The 21535-nt window shown below is 45.1% G+C and overlaps 1 protein-coding gene across 4 annotated transcripts in view; it reads left to right on the top strand.

Annotated features, from left to right (window-relative positions):
• Positions 1-21535, top strand: part of ANKS1B (ankyrin repeat and sterile alpha motif domain containing 1B) — a 1050054-nt gene that overhangs the window by 958167 nt on the left and 70352 nt on the right. For all 4 annotated transcript variants that reach the window (XM_036492291.2, XM_036492289.2, XM_004583128.3 and 1 more), the window contains exon 18: positions 19742-19849. In XM_036492291.2, the coding sequence (XP_036348184.2) occupies positions 19742-19849 (108 nt within the window). The remainder of the gene's footprint in view (positions 1-19741; positions 19850-21535) is intronic.

Raw genomic sequence — 21535 nt, 5'->3', positions numbered from 1 at the left:
TTGCAAAGGATTACCACTCCCAATCTTTTTAGATGGAGAATATCCTAGACTCCAAGTGTCCATTCTAGTAAGAGAGGCAGTTTGATGGAATGAAAAAAAAATGAAAATGCAGAGTTTCTGGCAGACGGGGTGTGTGTTTTTAATCTGGGCTCTGCCACCTGTAGTATGTCATCTTGGGCCTCAGCTTGCCCACGGTAAACAAGGATAGAACCACCAAACTCGGAGTGTGTGGGGATGGAATGCAGCAGCAGAGAAAGCCTGTAGCTGTGTGCCTGGAGCATGGCAGGTGCAGCGTCTGTGTGAACACCCTCCCGTGGCCACTCTTCCTCTCACCCCCGCAGCTGCAGAGTAGTGCTACTCACAGAGCTTCCTCCTCACTGCCCTTTCCTCCTTTCTCCTGGACTGCAGGTTTTGGCACCACCATCCTCCTCCTTGGCCGCCTGCATGCAATTCTCACCACCCTTTCTGTTTCTGCCTAAGCACCTTTCAGAGCTAGTGCTGCCTTCTCCCACTCACCACTCGCTTAATCCTTCCAAGGCTGTGTGTGGAGCCCTCACCCCTGGTGGCCACTGTCCTGGCCACTGGGAATACACGAGGGCACAGAATAGAACTCCTGTCCCCTATCTTCCCTCAGATAACTTCCCTCATGGCCTTGTGGACCATGTCTGCTCATGATAGTCCATTCTCAACATGGACATCACAATTTTTGTGCTAGCCCCTTCTGACTCCATCCTCTCTCTCTTCTTTAAAACTTGGCCCTGGTGCAGTAGCCTAGCAGCCAAAGTCGTCACCTTGCATGGACCAGGATCCCGTATGGGCTCCGGTTCATATCCTGGCAGCCCCATTTCCCATCCAGCTCCCTGCTCTGGCCTGGAAAGCCGTCGAGGACAACCCAAAAAGCCTTGGGACCCTGCGCCCATGTGGGAGCCTAGGAAGAGGTTCTGACCTCCTGGCTTCAAATGGGCACAGCTTCAACCATGGTGGCCACTTAGGAAGTGAACCATCAGACGAAAGATATTCCTCTCTGTCTCTCCTCCTCTCTGTATATCTGACTTTCGAATAAAACTAAAATAAACTTTTTTTAAGAATTGATGCAATTTCCCATCCACTGAAGCAGAGCCAAAGACAGCTTCTGTTCCCTGGGCCGGAACAATGCCAGGCATTGTTCCAAGAACTTCACTCGTATTGTCTAACTCATGAACTTGAAGACCACCTTCTTTTTAAAAGACCCTTAAGAACCTGCCCAGGACCCCTCTTCACAGCCTCCTGACCTCCCACAGATTGATGAGGATGTGAGTGCGGGCAAGCCAGGTCCTTGGGTTCTTGCATGCCTCTGGGCCATTGTACCTGAAGTCTCCTTTTCCTTGGGGTTCCTTTCTGGTCTTCCCCACCTGGGAAACACCTGCTCATTCCTGAAGCCCGTCTCCCCCTGAGGATGGCTGCAGCTCCGAGGCACAGGACATCACTCCCTGCCTCATGCTTTCACTCTAGGCTTAAGTTACTCCTTTGCACCACCTTCCCCACCACACCAGGGAGTCCTCCTGGGCGTCATGGTGCCATGTTCATTCTATGTGCTTCTGGGCAACTGAATATTAGCCAGTGCCATGACCCCTCACTGTGTCCCCACTGGGTGAATGTATATGTGCTATTACGGGCTGTATTATTTGTACCCCCAACACCAAAGGGTGACTCTCGGCATACCAGCTGCAAGCCATGGAAACTAACTTTTTCAACACATGCTGTGGCTCTTTAACAAGATCTCTTCCCTTAGTGTCTCACATTCTAAGTGAGAAAGATAATAGAATTCTGTGTTCAGTTTTTGCGTTCCCTTGTTCCCTAAAAGGTTAGGTCTTGATCAGCCTGTGTGTTGTGAAGACAGAAGTGTTGGCAGACTGGGCTTTCTTCCTGAAGACTTGTGGTGTTGAGATATATAATATGTATATTTTTTGGTCTCTGGCCTACGTCCCCTGCATCATGTGGGAAATAACGTAGGCTGAGGAGACCAGCCTAAATTTTTATCCTAGCTGCAACTTGAACACTAGGAAGAGCAGTGCTTGTGGAAGGAAGATACGTTTATAATTTCTGATGCAGGAATTGCTCGTTTTCCAAAAAGTATCCAGTTGTGAGAAACAGGGCGATATCTGGTGGCTCGTGGAAGCAAGGACTCTTCCTAAGAAATAATTCATCAGACATATAAAGAACAGAAGATACTTATGCTAAGCCTTAGAAAATGCATCCTGCTTCTAAAAACATGAGAGCTGATTTTTTTTATTTCATAGGTACAGTTCTAAGAACTGATATCTTTACACTTAGCCATGTTGTTTTCTAAATATTAAGTATGTCGTGGGGGTTATTCGTGCGTCTCATTTGACAATGAAGTAGACTTTCTGCACTCACACTGTTTCAGCCACTAGGCCAGCTGAACTCATCAGGCAAAGTCTTAGTTTTGAATCCAAATCCTCCAGTTTCCTAATAAATTGCTTGGCATTAAGTCCAATTAACCAGAGATGCACAAGTTACTAGCCGTGGGGCCATTCTACAGACTAAATTCAAATGTTATGTGTAAACACTCTTGAATGTAATCCCTTTTATATCAAAATGAATAGCTTATAAAATCCTCTGCGAAAACTGGTCATAAATGAGTGCAGTGTTTTGTGGGTTTTTTTTTTTCTGGTGATACAGTTCCATTGGCTCTGGGGTTTCCCCTCCTCACCCAAGTCCCCCCCCACACACACACATACACTTGCAGTGTTACAAATTTAAAAGTAAGATGGGGATATGTGTTTAGTGTGAAGATGCCCGAGTCCCACATTAGAGTACCTGAGGTTGATACACGGCTCTTACTGCCTGTTCTACCTTGCCGCAAAAGCAGACCCTGGGAGGCAGATGTAACAGCTCAGATGACTGGGTTACTGCCACCCAGGTGGGTGGCCTTGCCTGAGTTCAGTCTCCCAGTTCTGGCCGAGCCGATTGCATCTTCCTGTTGATGCATCTTCCGATTGCATCTTCCTGTTCTTGCAAACCCTGGGGGTCACAGGTTGACTAAGTGATTGGATCCATGGCACCCACCGCTGGGAGGAACCTGCATTGATTGAGTTCCAGATCCCTGGCTTGGGCCTGGCCCAGGCTCGGCCACTGCAGGCATCTGGGGAGTGATTCAGCAGGTGAGAACGTGTGCTTACCCTGTGTCTCATTCTCTCTCCCCCTCACTCCCTGACTCTCAAACAACTAGTTAAAAAAGTTAGAACTACATTAGTTTTGATTTGCCCAAATGCAGACTTCTTGGGGAAGTAAAAAGTAAGCCATGGTTATGTAAGAGTCAAGTGTTTCATAAAACCACCGTGTTAGTAATACTTGTGTTTTAAATGTTGTTTGGAAAGGTGGCACCTCTTCCCCCATCCCTTAATTAGCATTTCTCATATCTGACGCTTCCCTAAGAGGCACTGTGGCTAAGGCTCCTGCAGTTTTACCTGCAATCATTGTTTTCCCCCAGGGTGGCTTCAACACATTTGTCACATTCATGAGTCAGAAATACATTTTTAAATGATCCTTGATGAGAGATAAGACTAAATATATATAAAAACAGATGTTGTGGAAAAGAAGTCACCTTCATCCTCAGAATTTTGAATATGATGTCTCTTTTTTCTTTGTTGGTGACAGGTGTCCATCTGCCAGGGCACAGCTCAGAACTGGGCCAGGTCAAGGCCAGGTTTCTGGAACTCAATCCTAATCTCCCTCAAGAATGATGGGGGTCCAACCACAGGACTTACCACCTGCTGCCTCCCACCTTTTGAGTTAGTGGGAAGTTACAACCACAATTAGAGCCAGGACTTGAACCCAGGTTGTCTGAAATGGGATGTGGGTGTCCCAAAGTTACCTCTTAACTGCTACCTGCCTGCCCCAACATGGGATTTCAACATTTGAGGTATTTGGCCTGAATTGACTGTTAGTAAATACTTTTAAACATCAAGATTGGAATAATTCTGCGGCCGACAACCAGTTTTTTTTAACATATTCAAAGTGAACTTTGGTATTTAAACGCTACATCAAGAATTTATAAGAGGTATTTAATCTAGCTGTTAAGACTCCCACATCTCCTGTCAGTAAGGCTCTGTTTCTGGGCTCTCTCTCCAGCTTCCTGCCAGGGCTAGAGACAGCGCGTGATGGCTCCCTGGTTGAGTTCCTGCCACCCATGATTGTGGTCCCCACTCTTGTGGCTCTGACCCTACCGTGTCCTTCACTGTTAAGGGCATTTGGGAAATGAGCCGCAATTGGAGTCCTGTTTGTCTCTCAAGCAAATAAAAAATAATGGAAGCTACTTGACCTCATGAAACCGAAGCCAAGGATTTCAGGAAGATTTTGTTTAGGCAATGATGGAAAAAATTGATCAGTAAGCATGGTAGTAATATTACTGTAGCATTTTCAGGGATACTGAATGCCCATTATGTGAATAATAATATGTTAATTATCATGCCCCACATTATCATTCTAGGAAAACATACAGGTGCAGTACCAATTTTGTGTCATCTATTTGTTTTATCCAGCTTGATTTGACAATTATCTTGAAATGAAAAGGAGGGGGCAGCATTGTGGCTTGTTGGGTAAAATTGCTCCCTGCTATGCCGGCGTCCCATATCGATGCTGCCTCAAGTCCTGCTCTGCTGCTGACTGAGCTCCCTACTAACGACCTGGGAGAAGCAGTGGACAACGGCTCCTGCCACCCGTGTGGGAGACCAGGTGAAAGTCCTGGCTTCAACTAACTCAGCCCTGGTTGATGGGGTTATGTGGGGAGTGAACCAGCAGATGAGGGGTCGTTCGCTGTCTCTACCTTTCAGATAAATATTTTTAGAATAACAAAAATGGATAACTCCTGTCTGTGCAGATGCCATGTGTCAGTAATGAGTTCAGTTGACAATTGTGATTTGCGAACAATGCTAAATTATTTGTTTCTTGGTAGCCAGTGGAGACTTGTAAATTCTGATGAACTGTATTGGCAAGTGCGTTTCTGTTGGAGAATTCAGCACCTGTTTCTTAGAGTTGCTACTCTTTGTGTTTTTTTTTTCATTTTGAAACTCATAATTCTAATCAACAAGCTTGCATGCACCCGCATACAAAACAGATGTACCAAAAATAGAACTACATATGATCCTACTTTATGGGCATTTATTCATAGGAATTTAAATCAGGATTCCTTTTTTTTCTTTCCTTTTTTGAAGATTGATTTATTTTTATTAGAAAGGCAGATCTACAAAGAGAAAGAGCTTGTATCTTCAAATCGCTGCAACAGCCACAGCCAAGCCGATCTGAAACCAGGAGCCAGGGGCTTCCTCTGGGTCTCTCACATGGGTGCAGGGTCCCAGGGGCAGGATTGGCAGTGAAGCAGCCAGGAAACAAACCAAAACCTGAGCCTATATGGGATGCTAGTGCTTGCAGGTAGTGAACCACCACACTGGTCCCTCAGGATCTTAAAGAGATGGTTGCATTCTCCTTTTCATTGCAGCATTGTTTTAATAGCCAAGAAATTTAGGAGTTAATAAGGAAAAAAAGGTGATGGGCCTGGCGCAGTGGCCTAGTGGCTAAAGTCCTCGCCTTGAATGCGCCAGGATCCCATATGAATTTTATTAATGTCACTTTATAAGATTTTTTAGGTATCAGCTTATTTGAGCAAAATATCATTAATTATTCAAAAATTTTCTCACTATCCTATCCAGTATCAAACATGTGTACTGGTTCTAATCCCAGCAGCCCCGCTTACCATCCAGTTCCCTCCCTGTGGCCTGGGAAGGCAGTCGAGGATGACCCAAAGTTCCTGACTCCTGGCTTCGGATCGGCACAGCTCCGGCCATTGTGCTCACTTGGGGAGTGAATCGGGACACAAGATCTTCCTCTCTGTCTCTCCTCCTCTCTGTATATCTGACTTTGCAATAAAAATAAATCAATCTTTAAAAAAAGAAAACAGAAAAAAATGAATCCATAAAGGAAAAAGAAGATAATCCTGCCATTTATGGCTGCCCAGGTGGAGCTGGGTGAAGTAAGCCTGGCACTGCAATAGCAAATACTACATGATCTGGCTTCCACGTGGAGTCTGTAATAGTCAAATTTGTAGAAACAGAGAGTTGAATGATGGTTTCCAGTGGCCTGAAGGTGGGAGGAGACAAAATTTGAAAGTGTGATACTCAGAAGGCACGAAGTTTGTGGCATACAAAAGAAGTGAGTTCCAGAGATCGCTATGCAGCATAATGCCAGTGGCTAACAACACTGGTTTGTTAAGATCTGCCAAGATGGTCAGTCTTATGTTAAGTGTTCTTATCAGAAAGAGAGAAAGGGAAGGTAATAAGGAGGATGGGAGGAAACTTGGTGAGATGCTGGATTTGTTTATGGCCTAGGTCTTGAAGTGGTGAGAATTTTTCCACAGATGCGTTCTTTCCCCCCGGCTCATCGAGTGGTGTTAGTAAGTCTGTAGAGTTTTTTACCTGTCAACTGTATCTTAGCAGTGTGGCTTTTAGAAAACAAAAGAAATCAAAAGTATTTCAATATGCTAGGTAGGTTTGTTTTTCAAGAAAAAATGGCTAGTTTGATCCTGCCACTCAAAAGTTCCATTGCTGTTGCCTGTTTTGGGATTTCTTTGCTTTGGTCTAGTCTGATTTGGTTTTGAACTACCTTCTAATGTGCTACCTGTCAGGAGTGCAAAGGGAATAAAGCTTGTTTCCGTCTTCAAGATGTCTGTGGTCCTGGAAGGAATCTAAGTGTCCTACTGTAGCATCTCAAATGGATGGCAGGCAGGTGGCAGCAGGTGGATGGCTAGGAGCATTGTGGCAGTCTCCCCTCGTACAGAAGTCTTGTTTGAGCTTAGCCTTGGAGCTGAGATGAAAGACATTTCAAAAGAAAACTTTCACTAGGGTATTCATATTTGGTCTTACAAACCCAATGGAAGGGTCCCGTCTTGTTGCAAGATGAAGGGTGTGGCCCTTAAAGCAAGTGTCATCACTTTTCTCCACAGTTTTATGAAGCAGTTCACAGTGCAGGCTCTCAGCATGTCCACTGCGCAAGTCGGCTCACTCACCCTTCCCAGAACAAGACACCCAGCATCCTCAGCCCCTAACAACTCCCCCTTCTCCAGCTGTGTGACTGGAAGCTTGGCCAAGGCCGAGAGAAAGAGGGAAATAAAATTTAAAGGAGCCCATGATCCCACCCTAACATTATTTTTTACAGTCGGACCACCATTAACTGGAATTTTGGGAGCCAATGTTGTCAGCTCTTGGTTTTTAGTGCAAAAGACAATGACAACCAACCACTCCTAAGGACCTATTTATTACAAAGAGCGAAATCCCCTGGGACTCTGCCGGCACTCAGCCACATTCTGCAGCAGCACTGTGGCCCCGTGACAAATGGTCTACATGGAGCATGACTCAGGTGCAGTGCAGCACTCTGGAAAGCCAGGAAGGAATTCAGGGCCAGCAGGTAACAGCACTGAGCAAGGGGAAATGTATACAGCATCCCAGCAAGGGGGGGGGGTGTCACTTTCATCATAAGATCAGCTAAATTAAGTAATTAAGTGGAAAACATGTAGATTCTCTATGCATTTTATTATCCTAAAGGTCTAAAGGTGATTGAAGTTTTATCATGCAAATATACTAGTTTGAGCCACTACTGTGGAAAGTTGCCTTAATTTTTAAAGAGTCTTAATGATCTGGGAGTCATTCGTGACTACTGTAGGTGTCAGCTGGCCCGTATGTTTCTCTACCTCATCCAAGGCTTCCTTCCTCTTCTGATATAAAAGATTTGGGAATAAGGATGAGTAGGGGGAGAAAATTTGACAGAATAGTTGGAGTCTTTATATGGGCTGCTAACTGGAAAAGACAGCATGGACTGTAGGGTTTGTGTTATCACACATCTTTCAAATGAGCACCCAGCTTTGCTATAGGAAAACCAGCAACTTTTGAGGAAGAGACATGGGCCAGGCTCCATGTTAACAGCTTCAATTCAAGTGGCCTTGCTTGAGTCGCATGGTCTCCCTGGAGAGAAGTGGCCTCATGTTACAGTGAAAATAAAGAGCATGAACTCTAGGGGGTAGCTACTTGGTGTAGCAGTGCCACCCATATCCCATAGCCAAGTCCCTAATTCCGGTTTCCTGCTCAGGGGCACCCTAGTGGGCAGTAGGTGATGGCTTCAGTGCTTGAATGACTGTCACCCCCATGAGACCTAGGTCAAGTCCCTGACCTAGTCCTTGCTGGATTGAAAGCAGTGAATGGGAAATGTCTCGCTCTCTCAGTATCTCTGTCTTTCTGCCTTTCAAGTAGAATAGTCTTTTTTAAAAAATAGCATGAATTCATAAACTTAGAACTGGATTCACTTGCTGATGCTGCCGTCATTTTGACCAGTTTCTCAAATTCCTCGGTGTCATTTTATTTATTTCCATCGTGGGGATAATTTCCAACAGCGCAGGTTGAAATGGTAAGGTAAAATCATGTGTACAAATGTTCTCCTCTGCCCTTCCTTTTGACTGCTTCCACTGAATCGCTTCCTGTGTTCAATTAAAAACTCAGCTACTTCTTTGAACTGTGGGAAAGTCCCATCTTCCCATCTGGAACTTACACAAGCCGTGTCTGTTGGAACCGTACTATGGGACATTGCATTTATTCTCCATTAAATTGCATCCTTTTGGTGTCAGTGTGGCCCTTTTAGCCTGTGGAGGGAATTTGGAATTTTACATTGGCCTATTATCATGTTAAACATCCTTCACGGTTTCATGTCACAGGAAAATCTGATAAGTGCCTCTGATGTCTACTTTGACGCCATCAATAACAATACTGAATAGGTGAGGATCGAGGGGCAGAGCCCTGCGGCATTCCATCAGCGGCCCCGTGGTTGTGACAGAGCCGTTCATCATGCCTTTGAGGTGTAGATGTGCAGCCAGCTGTGAATCCACTTAATTTTTGTCACTCGTAGCCCACCATCTTACTGATAATGAAGCCCTCATCAAGTGCTTTAGTTGAATCCAGGACACTGTATCTAAGACATTCTTCTGGTCTGTCAACCTCATACCAATAACTCTGTCCAAAAACAAAACAAAACAGAAAAAGATCTTAATGTAGTTCAGTGCAAGCTTGTTTTGAATGAGATCACTGAAGTTTGAGGACACTGGCGGCTGGTGAGCAGGCTGCTGCCAGGGAGAAGGCCCCCAGCCGGCTCGCGAGCTGCCCTGGCAGCTGTGCCCTGTTGTCGAGCTGCGGGTGCCAGCAGTGAGCTTGGCCCTTCCAGCTCTGGAGCCAGGCTTCCTGCAGTCACTGGGTGACACTGCAGCTTTTTGAGGCTCATTTTATTCCAGGCACTATGCCAAGTGCTTTGCGTGTGTCTCATTGACTCCTGACCGTAACACGAACAGGTAAGCACTGTTTTCTAACCCTGTCATCTGGATGACTTCAGTGATGTTGGGAAATTGTCAACAATTGACCACAAGTCATAGGTAGTGAGTGCCAAAGCTAGGGCTCACACTCAGGTCCCCCAACACTGAGCCCCAGTCTTCAGACCCATGCCTCCAAGAGCCTCGGCAGAATTGATTTAATGCTTAATTGAGGAGGGAACAGCATCTCTGGAGTTCCAGTCTGCTGACAGAAAGGAGTCTCTAACTGTAAATCAGTGCCCCACACCTCCTACCTTCAACACTTCCTTTCCTGGCACCTGAGTGCCCAGAAAACTGACCCAGCAAGTGTTACTTTCTGGAACACGGGTCTTGTAATTGTACGGGACATTTATTTGGATCAATACACGACCAGGGCAAGAAGCCTTAGAGCAGAGAGAGGGCCTCTCTGTGATCACAGAGCTCAGAGGCTTCACCCAGAGCCTGCCTGCACTGATCCACTTTCCTGCAGACGGCCTTACATGAGGAGTCCTCTCTTTGACAAAGACAGAGGGAGTCGGGCCGAGAGAAGGAGCAAGAGAGATCACCAATTTTTCAGCTGCTGGTTCTCTCCCCCAGATGACCACAGTGCCCAAGGCTGGGCTGAGTCAAAGTCAGGAGCCCAGAACTCCGTGCAGGTCTGCCATGTGAGTGACAGGGGCCCGAGCACTGGAGCGATTTTCTGCTGCTTTTGCAGACACGTTAACAGAGACCTAAGACAGGAGCAGAACAGCCAGTACTCAAACTAGCACTGATATAGGATGCCAGCGTTGCAAGTAGCAGCTTAATCCACTGTATTACAACACCGGAATTGCTAGACTTACTGCACAACATGTACTATTGTACCGAGGATAGCTCTGGCAGTCTGTTCATGCTGCTCCATGTGTCAGTTCCTTCCTTGTGTTGAGCAGTATGCCATGGCTTGAACAGAAACTCTCACATTGGCCAGTTGACTTGACATTTATACTGCTCAGGTTTCAGACACCATGAATAATGTTTAAATATTCACGTACAAATCTGTGTCCAAATATGTTTTGTTTTGAGTTGCTACCACGGAGTAGTTTATTAGCTTCTATTTTTTAAAGCAGCCATATTTTCATATTTCAAAGATTTGTTTTTATTTGAAAAGTAGATTTAGCAAGAGTAGAGGCAAACAGAGATATCTTCCATCCTGCAGATGGCTCCCCAAATGGCTGCAGTGGCCGAAGCTGAGCTGAGCAGATCAGAAGCCAGAAGGAAGCGTCTTCCAGGTCTCCCATGTGGTGCTGCTGCCTTCCCAGGCCACAAGCAGAGAGGTGGATCAGAAGTAGACCAGCTGGAACTAGAACCAGTCCCCTTAGGGATATTGGCACTAATTATCCTGTTGAGCCACTGTGCCAGCCCCAACACAGCCATGTTTTGAAGAGACGAGCAGTTTGATAAGATGTGACATTACCGTTTGTACTCCTGTTGACACAATGAAAGTTCCAGTTGTTCTGCGTCCTCACCACTACCCAATATGGTCAGTCTTTTTTCATGTTAGGCATTCAAATGTGTGTATAGGATTTTTTCTCTTATGGGACCCTCGAGGAGAAAAGAAAAGGATTATAGTGGTCTGGAGGTGGGGATGATGGAAGAAAAGGGATTATGAGAAATGGGTCCTTCACTGCCATCATCCCGAATTTGCCCTTGGATCTAACTCCATCTGCTTTCCTCAAAACAGATGGGGGAGGGGTTCATCTGTAACATCCTTGCCCCCTCCATTCATAGGCTGAAATGGGCAAACTCTCAATTCTAAAACACACTAGGATAACTAGGCTAAACAAAAGCCATCGATGCATGTTTACAACCATAATTTGAACTAGATTCAGATAGATTCCTAACTCTCCTCCCATTGAATTCTTCTATCAGGTTGCTGAGAAGCAACATAATTGACTGGCTTTTTTCATGTATTACCCCTTTCATCCTCTGATGGAGGGCTGATGTGCCGTGAAAGTGGCTTAACAGCAAGAAACAAGGCAGAGCAGAAAGACCATCTAGGATCCAAAAAAGAACCAGGCCCCCATGGCTAAGATTAACTCTTGAGATTTTGTTTGTCCAGAAGCCTCTCTGCAAATGTGGATATATTCACATGCTTTGCATTATATGGATTTGTTAATAATGAGTTGTTGAAAGTATTTTCATCATCTACTCATTCTTTTTCTTTATTACTTACGTATCGAAAAGCCGGAAAGACACAGAGATTTCTGGTCTGTTGGTTCACTCTTTGGGCCAGACCAAAGATGGCCAGGAGCCAGAACTCAGGCTGAGTCTCCCATGTGGTTGACCAACTACTTGGGCCACATCCCAATGTGCACAAAAGCAAAAAGATGGAATGACCGACTCAGGCACTCCAATATGGGAGGCAAACATTCCAAGTAGCGACTTGCCTTATACTTCTGATGCCCACTACATGGATTTTGATAACTATCATTTCATTTGCAATACTGGGGGGCATGAGTCATATTATAGAATGGATCCTAAATTTTATTATCTCAAATTGAAAATAACAAAGTGAAAAAATACTGTGAAAATTCTCTGTGATTAGCAAAAATAGAAACAAAACAGCAGTCTCTCAACTCCTTAAGATTCAGTTTGTTAATAATACCACAGAGAGAGTTACAGTTTTCAAATACTATTAGCGCTTTGTCACATCTTCAAGAGTAACTTCAGATGTGGGATATTACACATACTTCCCACTTTATTTTATAATCAATTTTCGCTCAATAATCCCACCAGTTGGATTACTTAGCAAATTCTCTGGGGAGTTGGAGGGGGAGGAAAAAAAAAAAACCTAACTCCCAGGAAGCTGTACTTCACCTAACTTATGGAGAAATTAGCAATTGATTGGTTTGTTGTGGTTTTTCTGTAATCTCCTGGAGAAATGTTGATGTGAAAGTGTAATCAGAAAATTAGTACCTTCATCAGGAGGTAATTCAGAGAGCTTCACAAACAAACCCAAGATCACATTGATTTCAAAAGAAGGCTTTGTACCTCCAAACCCCTCCATGTTCAGGGGTAATTATACCATTAAGGTCTCTTTCTCTGCAAAGATTATCTCATTTCCTCATAATTAGTTTCCTATTTATTGAGACAAGCTCTATTCAGAAAACGCAGGAGCCCAGTCCTCACTCTACTGTCTTTGTCTCTGGAGCTGTGTACCCTGGAGCATCATTCCCTCCTGGAGGTTCCTGGAGATGCAGTTGAGTGGGATCTGTCCGATTTACCTTCTGGCTGTTTTAGAAGCAGTTGTTTAGAAAGAGGACTCATCGAACAAAAAGAAGACTTAGAAAAACCCAGTCACAGGGGCTTTTTTCACTGAAGTGGTAGAGGTTTCAGAAGTTGCAGATGATGCGAGACGGGTTAACTGCACAATTACTAGATGAGACCACGTGTTGGAGTTAGGATGCCAAAGCTTGGGGAGGAAAGCAAGAAAACACAGGTGCTCAATTCCTTCTGCCTCTGCCTCTCAGAGACCTCTCCCGTGCTTGCTTTATTGTTGACCTCAAAGATCAGAGTTGACATCCTCGGGATGCACCCCAGAGATACACTTGGGTGCTTTCAGCTTGGAGGAACCCTAGGATGCAACGATACTGTATGGGCCTTTACAGCACAGGCAGTCTGCTTGAGGAGACAGGAACAGAGAGGGAGAGCTACCTTTGCATGCCAGGACGTGTTAGCATCAACAGCAACCCACAGATACTAGAGAAATTCAGAGAGGTCCATGTCATTGAAGATGAGCAAGGAATACTTTCAGCGGGTCTTGATTTCATCCTTGCAAGCTTCTGGTGAAAAAAAAGGGGCCCAGGATGTTCTAAAAAGTGCAATGAGGTGTACCTATGAGAGGAAGCGATAATAAAGGAGAGGGTTGGAAAATGAAAGGTAAGATTATTGATCTAAAACCCACACAGAGATATCTGTACTAGTGAATTTAGATAACAGAAATAATACTCAAAATAATGCCTTTAGGGCAATTCAAAGATAATGTAATCACAGTTTAAATTTCTATTATATTTAAAAGAGAAATGATGACTTAATTCAGTGCTTTATAATTCCCAAAGAAGAAGCCTAGTCATTCTCAGTCCACAGAAATCCTTTTTTAAGGAAGGCTGTTTTGACATAGGTGGGTGATAAAGATGTGGAAACACACACATGTGTGGACGAGCGGATGTATACACGCATGCGTGTTCATGCACAGGCACATACTTTGTATATTTTCCATCTCCTAGATAGCACTGGAAGAATGGATATTTTTGGTACATTGGGACTCACAGATTGCATAAAACTTAATTATATGTGAAAGATGTCCAATCAATGTTTGTTGACTACCATCACTGCTCAGCTAGCAGAGTCAGGGGACGCACCAAATGTCATGACTTTCTGCCATCAAGAACCTTCTAGCCAGCATAGCGTGGCAAACCTAGTTTGTGGCCAGCAAAAAAAAAAAAACAAACAAGAATATTGTCACAGCGAAAATCAGATGCAGGGTAGGTGTTGGTCTAGCCACTAAGATGCTGATTGAAACCCCTGTATCCCATGTCCGGGTGCCTGCTTTGCTTTCGGTGACAGCCTCTTGCTAATGTAGATCTGAGGAACGGGTCGAGGAATTTGGTTTTCATCACCTATGTGGGAATCCTGGATTGACTTTTTAGTTCCTGGTGTGGGCCTGAGCTGGACCCTAGCTCAGCACAGTCCCAGGCATGGGGACATTTGGGGTGAGGACTGTTGGAGGCAGGTACCTCTCTTTCCATATGTGTCTCAAAAACTCAAGTGCAAGTTCAAGTGATGATTTCTAGGATTTAGGGAGTTGGAATAGGTTGATCCACAAGCATGAATCTTGCCTGTCTGGTTTCAAAGGAAAGGTGTTTAGAAATTTTTAACAGGGCAAAGGGTGAAAGTTTGACATTCAGTTGTAACTGAGTTGTGCAGATGGAAACAAAGCACTCTACTTCGACCCTGAGCAACTAAGAACAGCATTACTCTTTATCTCCCATGCGGATGAGTTAAAAAGAGGCCTTGTCATAGACCTGCGTGGGGGTGACTTCCAGTTGGCAAACAAGCAGGAAGGAAAGGAGGCGTAATATACTCCCCTGAAAAGGGAAGGAGATTCCAAGGACAAGATGAAACTCTTTCCTCCCCTCACTAAATAAAAAACCACGAGCTTGTGGTCCCAGGGTGATGTCGGCGGGGACCACGTGTGCCCAGCATCACTGCATGTGTCATCTCCAGAGAATTCCAGCTGCGTGTGCCATTTCACATCTGTCGGCTACCTCTGAACTCCAGAATGTAACTGATGCAAAACCTGACGCTCAGGAACATTATGCAGATTTGTGAGCCTCCCTGGAGGCCTCAGCTCAGCCCGGCAATAAATGGATTGAGATTTTATGCAGGACCAAGAGACAGACTGTCGCTACATGACTTTTCTTCATGACTCGCACGGTTTTCTTTAGTGTTTCTCGTGTTGTGTCTGTGCAAACACAACAATAAAAATGGAAATGGGAGGATAATAGGATTTTGTAAAGCATGTGAAATGTCTGATATCCAGAAAAGCGCAGTCTAAATTTCCAACAATGCCGGGAATGATCTGTGTTACAAAAATGTGTCTTTAGAGCAATACTATGGCAATACGCTTTCTTTAAATGTCTCCTGGGAGTTAGCCATGTAGAAACGTTCTTTAGCCTTAAAGTAAAAAGGGTAGTTCTAAAAGTCCACGTAGGGCCCAGCAAAATAACCTAGTGGCTAAAGACCTAGCCTTGCATGCGCCAGTATCCCAATGGGCATCGGTTTGTATCCCGAATGTTCCTCTTCCCATCCAGCTCCCTGCTTGTGGCCTGGGAAAGCAGTTGAGAATGGCCCAAAGCCTTGGGACCCTGCACCTGTGTGGGAGATGGGGAGAAGCTCCTGGCTCCTGGCTTTAGATCAGCTCAGCTCCAGCCATTGCAGCCACTTGGGGAGTGAACCAGCAACTGGATGATCTTTCTCTGCCTCTGTGTGTCTCTGTCAATCTGACTTTCCAATAAAAATATATAGATCTTAAAAATAATAAAATAAAATAGTAATAATATAAAAAGTCCATGTAATATGGAATTTAAAAAGTTTATTTTGGCCCAAAACTTAGTGAAATCCATGCATACAAAAATGTGCATAGAAAAATGTGTATCCAGCATCAGCTGGCAGAAGTTGTCACTGGGGGCTAGTTTTGTCAAGTTAAACCACAGAACCACCTGGAGAGTGCATAATCTGGGAGTGAGAGTGGCCTGGGAGGGAAATAGTGGGCTTCTCCCTCTTGGGTTACCATCCCCTACAGGCGGGCGGGCACGAAAACTAGGACAGGGGTTGGGGTAGCTAGACAGAGAGAGACCCAACAACATCTGTGAAGGCTGGATAGTTGAGCTGTTTAGATGGGACGTGGTTCCCATACCAATTGACATGTATGAGAGCAGAAGGGGATGTGGGACAGACTGGACTAGTCTGCCACACATACTGGCAAACCAGGGTAGGGGGCAGGCCAGGTGGGGGTTATTGTGGGTCTCTCCGGCTGGGCTGCAGCTCCCACTGGTTTATGTGAGGGTTGAGTATGTGCTGGGCAGAAACAGGCTGGACTGCAACACCCATTGGTTCCAGTGGAAGACAGGGATGGAAACAGAACCAACCCAGCAATTGCAACCCCCGGCTGATCAGGGTAATGGACTGCGCCTGGCCCTGTGCTTGCTAATGCATACAAGAAGCTGGTCTGGGAACACCTCAAGGTTTCTTTGGGGATCCCCCCAATCGAGCTTCCGGACTCAGAACCCTAACCATCAAAAGACAGAGGACAGAACAAGTCAATCAACCACCTCAGCTATATGTTGGCAATGAAAATACTGGGCAAATGGAGACTCTATGATGGACTATGTCAATCAGTGGATTCTCCAATGACCTCATCGTGCTTGGAGTGGTGAGAGTGGCAGCAATTCAGAATCAAAACCACTTGAGCAAGACCCTCAGAGCATGCTCCACATCTGGGACCTGGGGTGGGTGGGAGACTGGGTGGGGCTTTTCCCTTAAAATCCCCTTTTACATCAGATATATTAAGGAAACGATACGGAACTAATAGAGAGAGAGAGAGAGAGATAGTTAATGCTTAAAAAGAAATTTTAGGGTCAATTCTGATTCATCAATAGAAGTTTTTATTTTAAAATTGTTACTTACTATACTATGTCTTGTCTAAAGGAAAAGGCCCTGCTCTCATTTATGCCATTGTATTTGGTTGCATTTGAATCTCCAATACTTCTCAATTAATATATTTTAAGTATGATATCATGGTTTTCAAAGGTTCATATGTTTTATAAAAATTATTCACATGGATAGTAATCTACAATTATTGAATATAACTGTATTAACCCCCCAGTATTATTCACAAAATAATAACCCCCCCCAAAAAAAAAGAAATGATGCAGCATTAAGCTCTTCTCACTCAAGGTGAACCCAGTTGCCTTTGGACTTGGCTTTTCCATGATGTCTATCTTTCTTTGGACTATTCTCTGTGCTGTCGCCTACCAATTGGATATCTTATTGTTGGACTGGAGTTTTGAAGCCAAATGACACTTTCTCGTCCATTCCACCATTGCAGTTTGGATTAAATCATGAGCAATGAGGGTTTCTCATTCTTTTTGGGCTTTGCCTCTCACCCAACACTAAATTTAATATTTTCAGATGGCCAAAATCCATAATACATGTTTTGACATGGTAATTCAACATAAGAAATATCATCTTTTAAAAAAAAAGTTGTGATGGCATAACAAAAAGTGTAGCTAAGGCCAAAAGATATAGGGGTTAATAATAGCCAGAAAAAGTAGTGTTACACAAATCACTCACTGCTTCTGAGTGTTAGATTTTGCATCTCTAAAATGGGACTGATCATATTATATAAGGATTGAATGAGTTACTCGTGTGCTTGCATCATGTATTTGGCAATTTCAAGGATTGCTAGAGCACAGAAAATATTCAATCCATGGTCATTATTGGCAGTATTTGTGGTCACATAGACTGATTTCTGGTTGATACGGTGAATTAGTTGAGTGGAGCTGACATGAATCATCACCTTGAGTTGATGAGTTTCTGTTGGCACTTTTGTTGGTTTTTCTGTGGAAGGAGCAACAAAGGAATGGCCATGTGGAAGAAAACTCTGCCTCCTGTTGGTGGCTAAGCAGTGTGAGTGGGAAAAAGCATGCATTCTTCGACATTGGGTCTAGTACCAAGCTAACGGCTAGAAATTAGAAGCAGTGCATAGTGAGATTTTCAGCTTTGCACAGCTGCTGAACTACCAGGTAGTGATCTGCCAAGCTGGTTAACATACATGGAGGAAGACAACGCAGGGCAGTGTGAGTGGGCAGAGGCAAGGAAGCATGGCAAATGGGTTTCTGCATGGACAACCGTAGCATCAGGAATTTGGAGAGAAATAATTCCAGCCACTCTTCCAAGATTAAAGGGCTTTGAGTTAACTGCTGTAATACAATTAAGAGATCTTACAGTCGGCTTCGGTTCTCATCCTACCACAGCTAAAAGGCCATTCGTGATCTGGTGGGTTTATAAAAACATAGACATTTTACTAGAGGCCCTCAGAGCAGGCCACAGTGTCCTGTTCAGATGTAAAGCTGATTCACTTATACCTTCCATATTGTGAACTTTTTTTTTTCAACAAATCTTAAGCAATTACTATAGGGGAGGAAAAGATCCAAATAATGGCAACTAAAATGATCCATGGGAAAGGGAAGCTGCTTTTAGGTTTACAAGCTGGGAGGGTTTAGGACTGATCGGCTGCAGAAGGCAGCAGGTTCTACTGTCACCAGGATTCGATGCATATCCATATGGACCTTGGGTAACGCCATCCCAGCAGCAGCAGCAGCCATGGGGTGAGGAGGATACGAAGGGGCAGATCATGATACTATTAGAATCAAAATCAGTTCAGGCAGAAAGGTCATTAGGCTAACTAATAATGAAGGGAGTAAAATTCAAGGTAGCATGAGATGCCTGCCCAACAAATGCCTACCCTCCTTTCCCTACAAAACTTGTGAAGGAATATCTTGACCTAAGTCGTAACTACTTTGAAAACTAGGTCCCCAGCAACAGTTGTTGTATGTACATGGACATGAATGGAGTAAGTAGGTTTCTGAATAGGCTTGTAATGTTTGCTTTTTAGAAATGTGTAATTGTTAGAGATATGACCAAAATTTTTCAGTATCCACCTTAGAATAAATCCTGGCTCTCACGTAGGCAGTGTAACCACCATGAGCCTTCGTGTCTCCAACTGTGAGTTGAGAAAACTCTGTCTACAAAGACAGATCATCCAGACTGAATTTGGGAGCAGTATTTGTAAAATACCAGGAACAGGGCTGGGGATTGAGGGTCTCTGTGGGCTGGAGATGCTGCCAGCCTCCCATCACACTCAGAAACCACCAGGGGGAGACTCTGAGTCCACCCCCAGATAGGTAGTGTTTGTCTCCAACCCTCGTTGCTAGTTTTGTCCTTATTGACGCTCATTGTTTCATATTAGTTGAGCATATATTACGTCGAATATTGCTTTATTATAATACTGATAGATGCATACCTGTGCTCTGTTCTCACAGGAAACTCCCATGGGGAGGCCTGGATCACAACCTGAAATTAAATGATTTCAGAGAATGATGTGAAAAAGGAGGGGGGGAAGGGAGGGTGTTGTGGGGTCAAGTGCAAAGAGAGTGGAGGCACAGCTCCTTCCCTGAGGAACTGGGGGAGGACCTTTCAGAGGAGACAGTGTTTGAGCAACTTCCAGAAGGTGCATGCAGCATTTCCGACGAAAGAAGGAGCGGGGGAGCTCCCCCGTGGCACAGGCAAAAGGTGTTCCAGGCCCAGAGGAGACCGCTCTGACTGTGTGTCCTCCATGGACGGGACAAAGGGCCATGGGTGGAGAGGGACAGAGGACAACCAGGTCTAAGGGTCTTGGAGCCAGATCAGCACTCAATGTTAGAAGCCATCATGTCAGCCCATTAACCAGGGTGGGAGGGAAGACTTGGTTTGTGTTTTTAAAAGGTGTCCTAGTTACTGTGGGACTCTGAGGGACAGTGGGAGTCCGAGGAGAGCCCTCGGTGCCTCCCCTCTCCACCCACAGCGGCCCCCGCAAACTCCTTGCAGAAAGCTGTCCCTTCCCCTCTGGGGACTCAACAGATCACAATGACTTCAACGCCACATCCCCCCGGCGTGGGGCTAACCCAGCCCCATCTCTTGTCACTCCTCCTGTTTTAGGACATTTAAAAAAAATTTTTTTTCAAGTGAAATCTTTAACCCAAATGCATGTTGTTTCAGGTTTTAAAAATCAGTTTGATTGGCCACAGAAAACGCATTCTGGCCTCTCTGGGAGACAGGCTGCACGAAGAGCCTCCGCAGAAGCCCCCCCGCTCCATCACCCTCAGGGTAAGTGCCAAGCAGGCGCCTTTGCTCTCTATCCTTGGCCCCCAACATCTCATCCTGCAGAGAAAGTAGCCAAACACTGTTGGGCAAGGAGTACAGTTGCCCAAGGACCTTACCTTATCTATGTCTAAAAAATAAATAAGCTTCCCCCCTTTTGATTGTGTTTTTAAGCAAACTTTGGCTTTGGTGATTGGTTAGATACTTTTGAGCTCTAGATCTGCATCTGTAATGGAATTCAGGCTGGCCAACCTCCACCTTTAGGAACCACCTCCTATCCCACACCTCCTGTCTACACCAAGAGAAAGGAAATGAGTTTTCTGTCAGACTCCTCAAACCCATAGAAAGAAAATCAATAAAGAGCCAGAGTTAAGTAAAGATCAATTCAAAATTAACCTTAGGGTCTTCTGTTTGTCAAGACTTGAAAACTGTCCATCTTTACCCACTCCTGAAAAAATAAAAAAAGAAACTTAAGAACAGAGAACTTAAAACTTTACTTAATAAACTCCGCTGCAGCTGTACTGTAGGACTAGGGAGTAGAAAAACTGGAAAGCAGCCGAGGAAGGGGAAGAAAAAGAAGGCACAAAGGAAGGACAGAGAGGAAGGGAAAGCGAGAGATGATTGGCAGCAGAAAGGAGTAGCCATGGTGCCCCACTTGCATGACACTCAGAAGAGCCTTCCCAAGTTGCCTCTCAAAGTTAGACTCTCCCAGGCAAGTTGGCAAGTCTCCGTTCTGTTCTCTAGAGTTTGTCCTGCACTTGCTTCTTCCGATTCCCTTTGTGCAGGTGTCAGAGTATCACCAATAGTAGATGAGGGACTGGCATGGCTTTTCACGTAACTGAATGGCTACTGCGAGGGTGGTGGCGGGCAGTTGGCAAAGGAGCTGTGAAGATTCTGAGTCCGAGTGAGTTCTAGAAGAGAAGAGACCAAGGTGTCAGGAGGTGCAGGTGCATTGGCTCCAGGAGGGAGCCATGCAAGAAGCTGATTCTTGAAAGAATCAGGACACTGGGATTCCCAATGTCCAAGTGGAAGCTACTCAGGGGCTTTGGGAGCTGGGAAGGTAGAAATAAGACTGGTTTTGCCCCTCAGAAAGAGGAGCCTTGTGTATGCTGGAGGAAAATTTGGCAGAAAAGGATTATGGTCTTACCTTCCTTTATTCCCTTAGCCCTAGAGGAAGCCATGGGTGCCATGGCTGTACTGTACTCACTCTCTAAACGTCCAACTCTAGGAGAACAACATGCAGGCCAAAGAGATTTCCAGGAAAAGGGGCAGAACCTACATCTTTCCAAGAAGGTCTAAGTCAGCCCCCGCCCCCAGCTCCCCGGGAGGACACATGGCTAGCAGGCTGAGCAAGGCCCCAGACAGCAGAGCTCAGCATCCTGTACAGGTGGTCATACTTGTGGCCAGCTCCCCTCAAGTTGAGCACCCTTTGTCGCTATGTGCGTTGCTCTGCAGTCCGTGTGACAAACAGCATTGCCCTTCTGGGTCCTCTCCTGGGTCTTCCCGTCAGAACACCCTGTGGCAGAGGATCCAGACCCGTTGGGTCCCATGATCATGTTCTCGGGCTGGTGTCCGTCATGGTGAGGGCCCTCTGCCCACAGGAAGACCCCCTTGTAAACACACGTGATGGTGTCAGAGATTCCCGGTACAGGCATGTGTCCTGCTGAGATGGTATAAGCAAACAAAGCCTGA

Source organism: Ochotona princeps, chromosome 15 (assembly GCF_030435755.1).
Source record: "Ochotona princeps isolate mOchPri1 chromosome 15, mOchPri1.hap1, whole genome shotgun sequence".
Classification (NCBI taxonomy): Eukaryota; Metazoa; Chordata; class Mammalia; order Lagomorpha; family Ochotonidae; genus Ochotona; species Ochotona princeps.
This window is presented reverse-complemented; position numbering and strand designations above follow the sequence as displayed.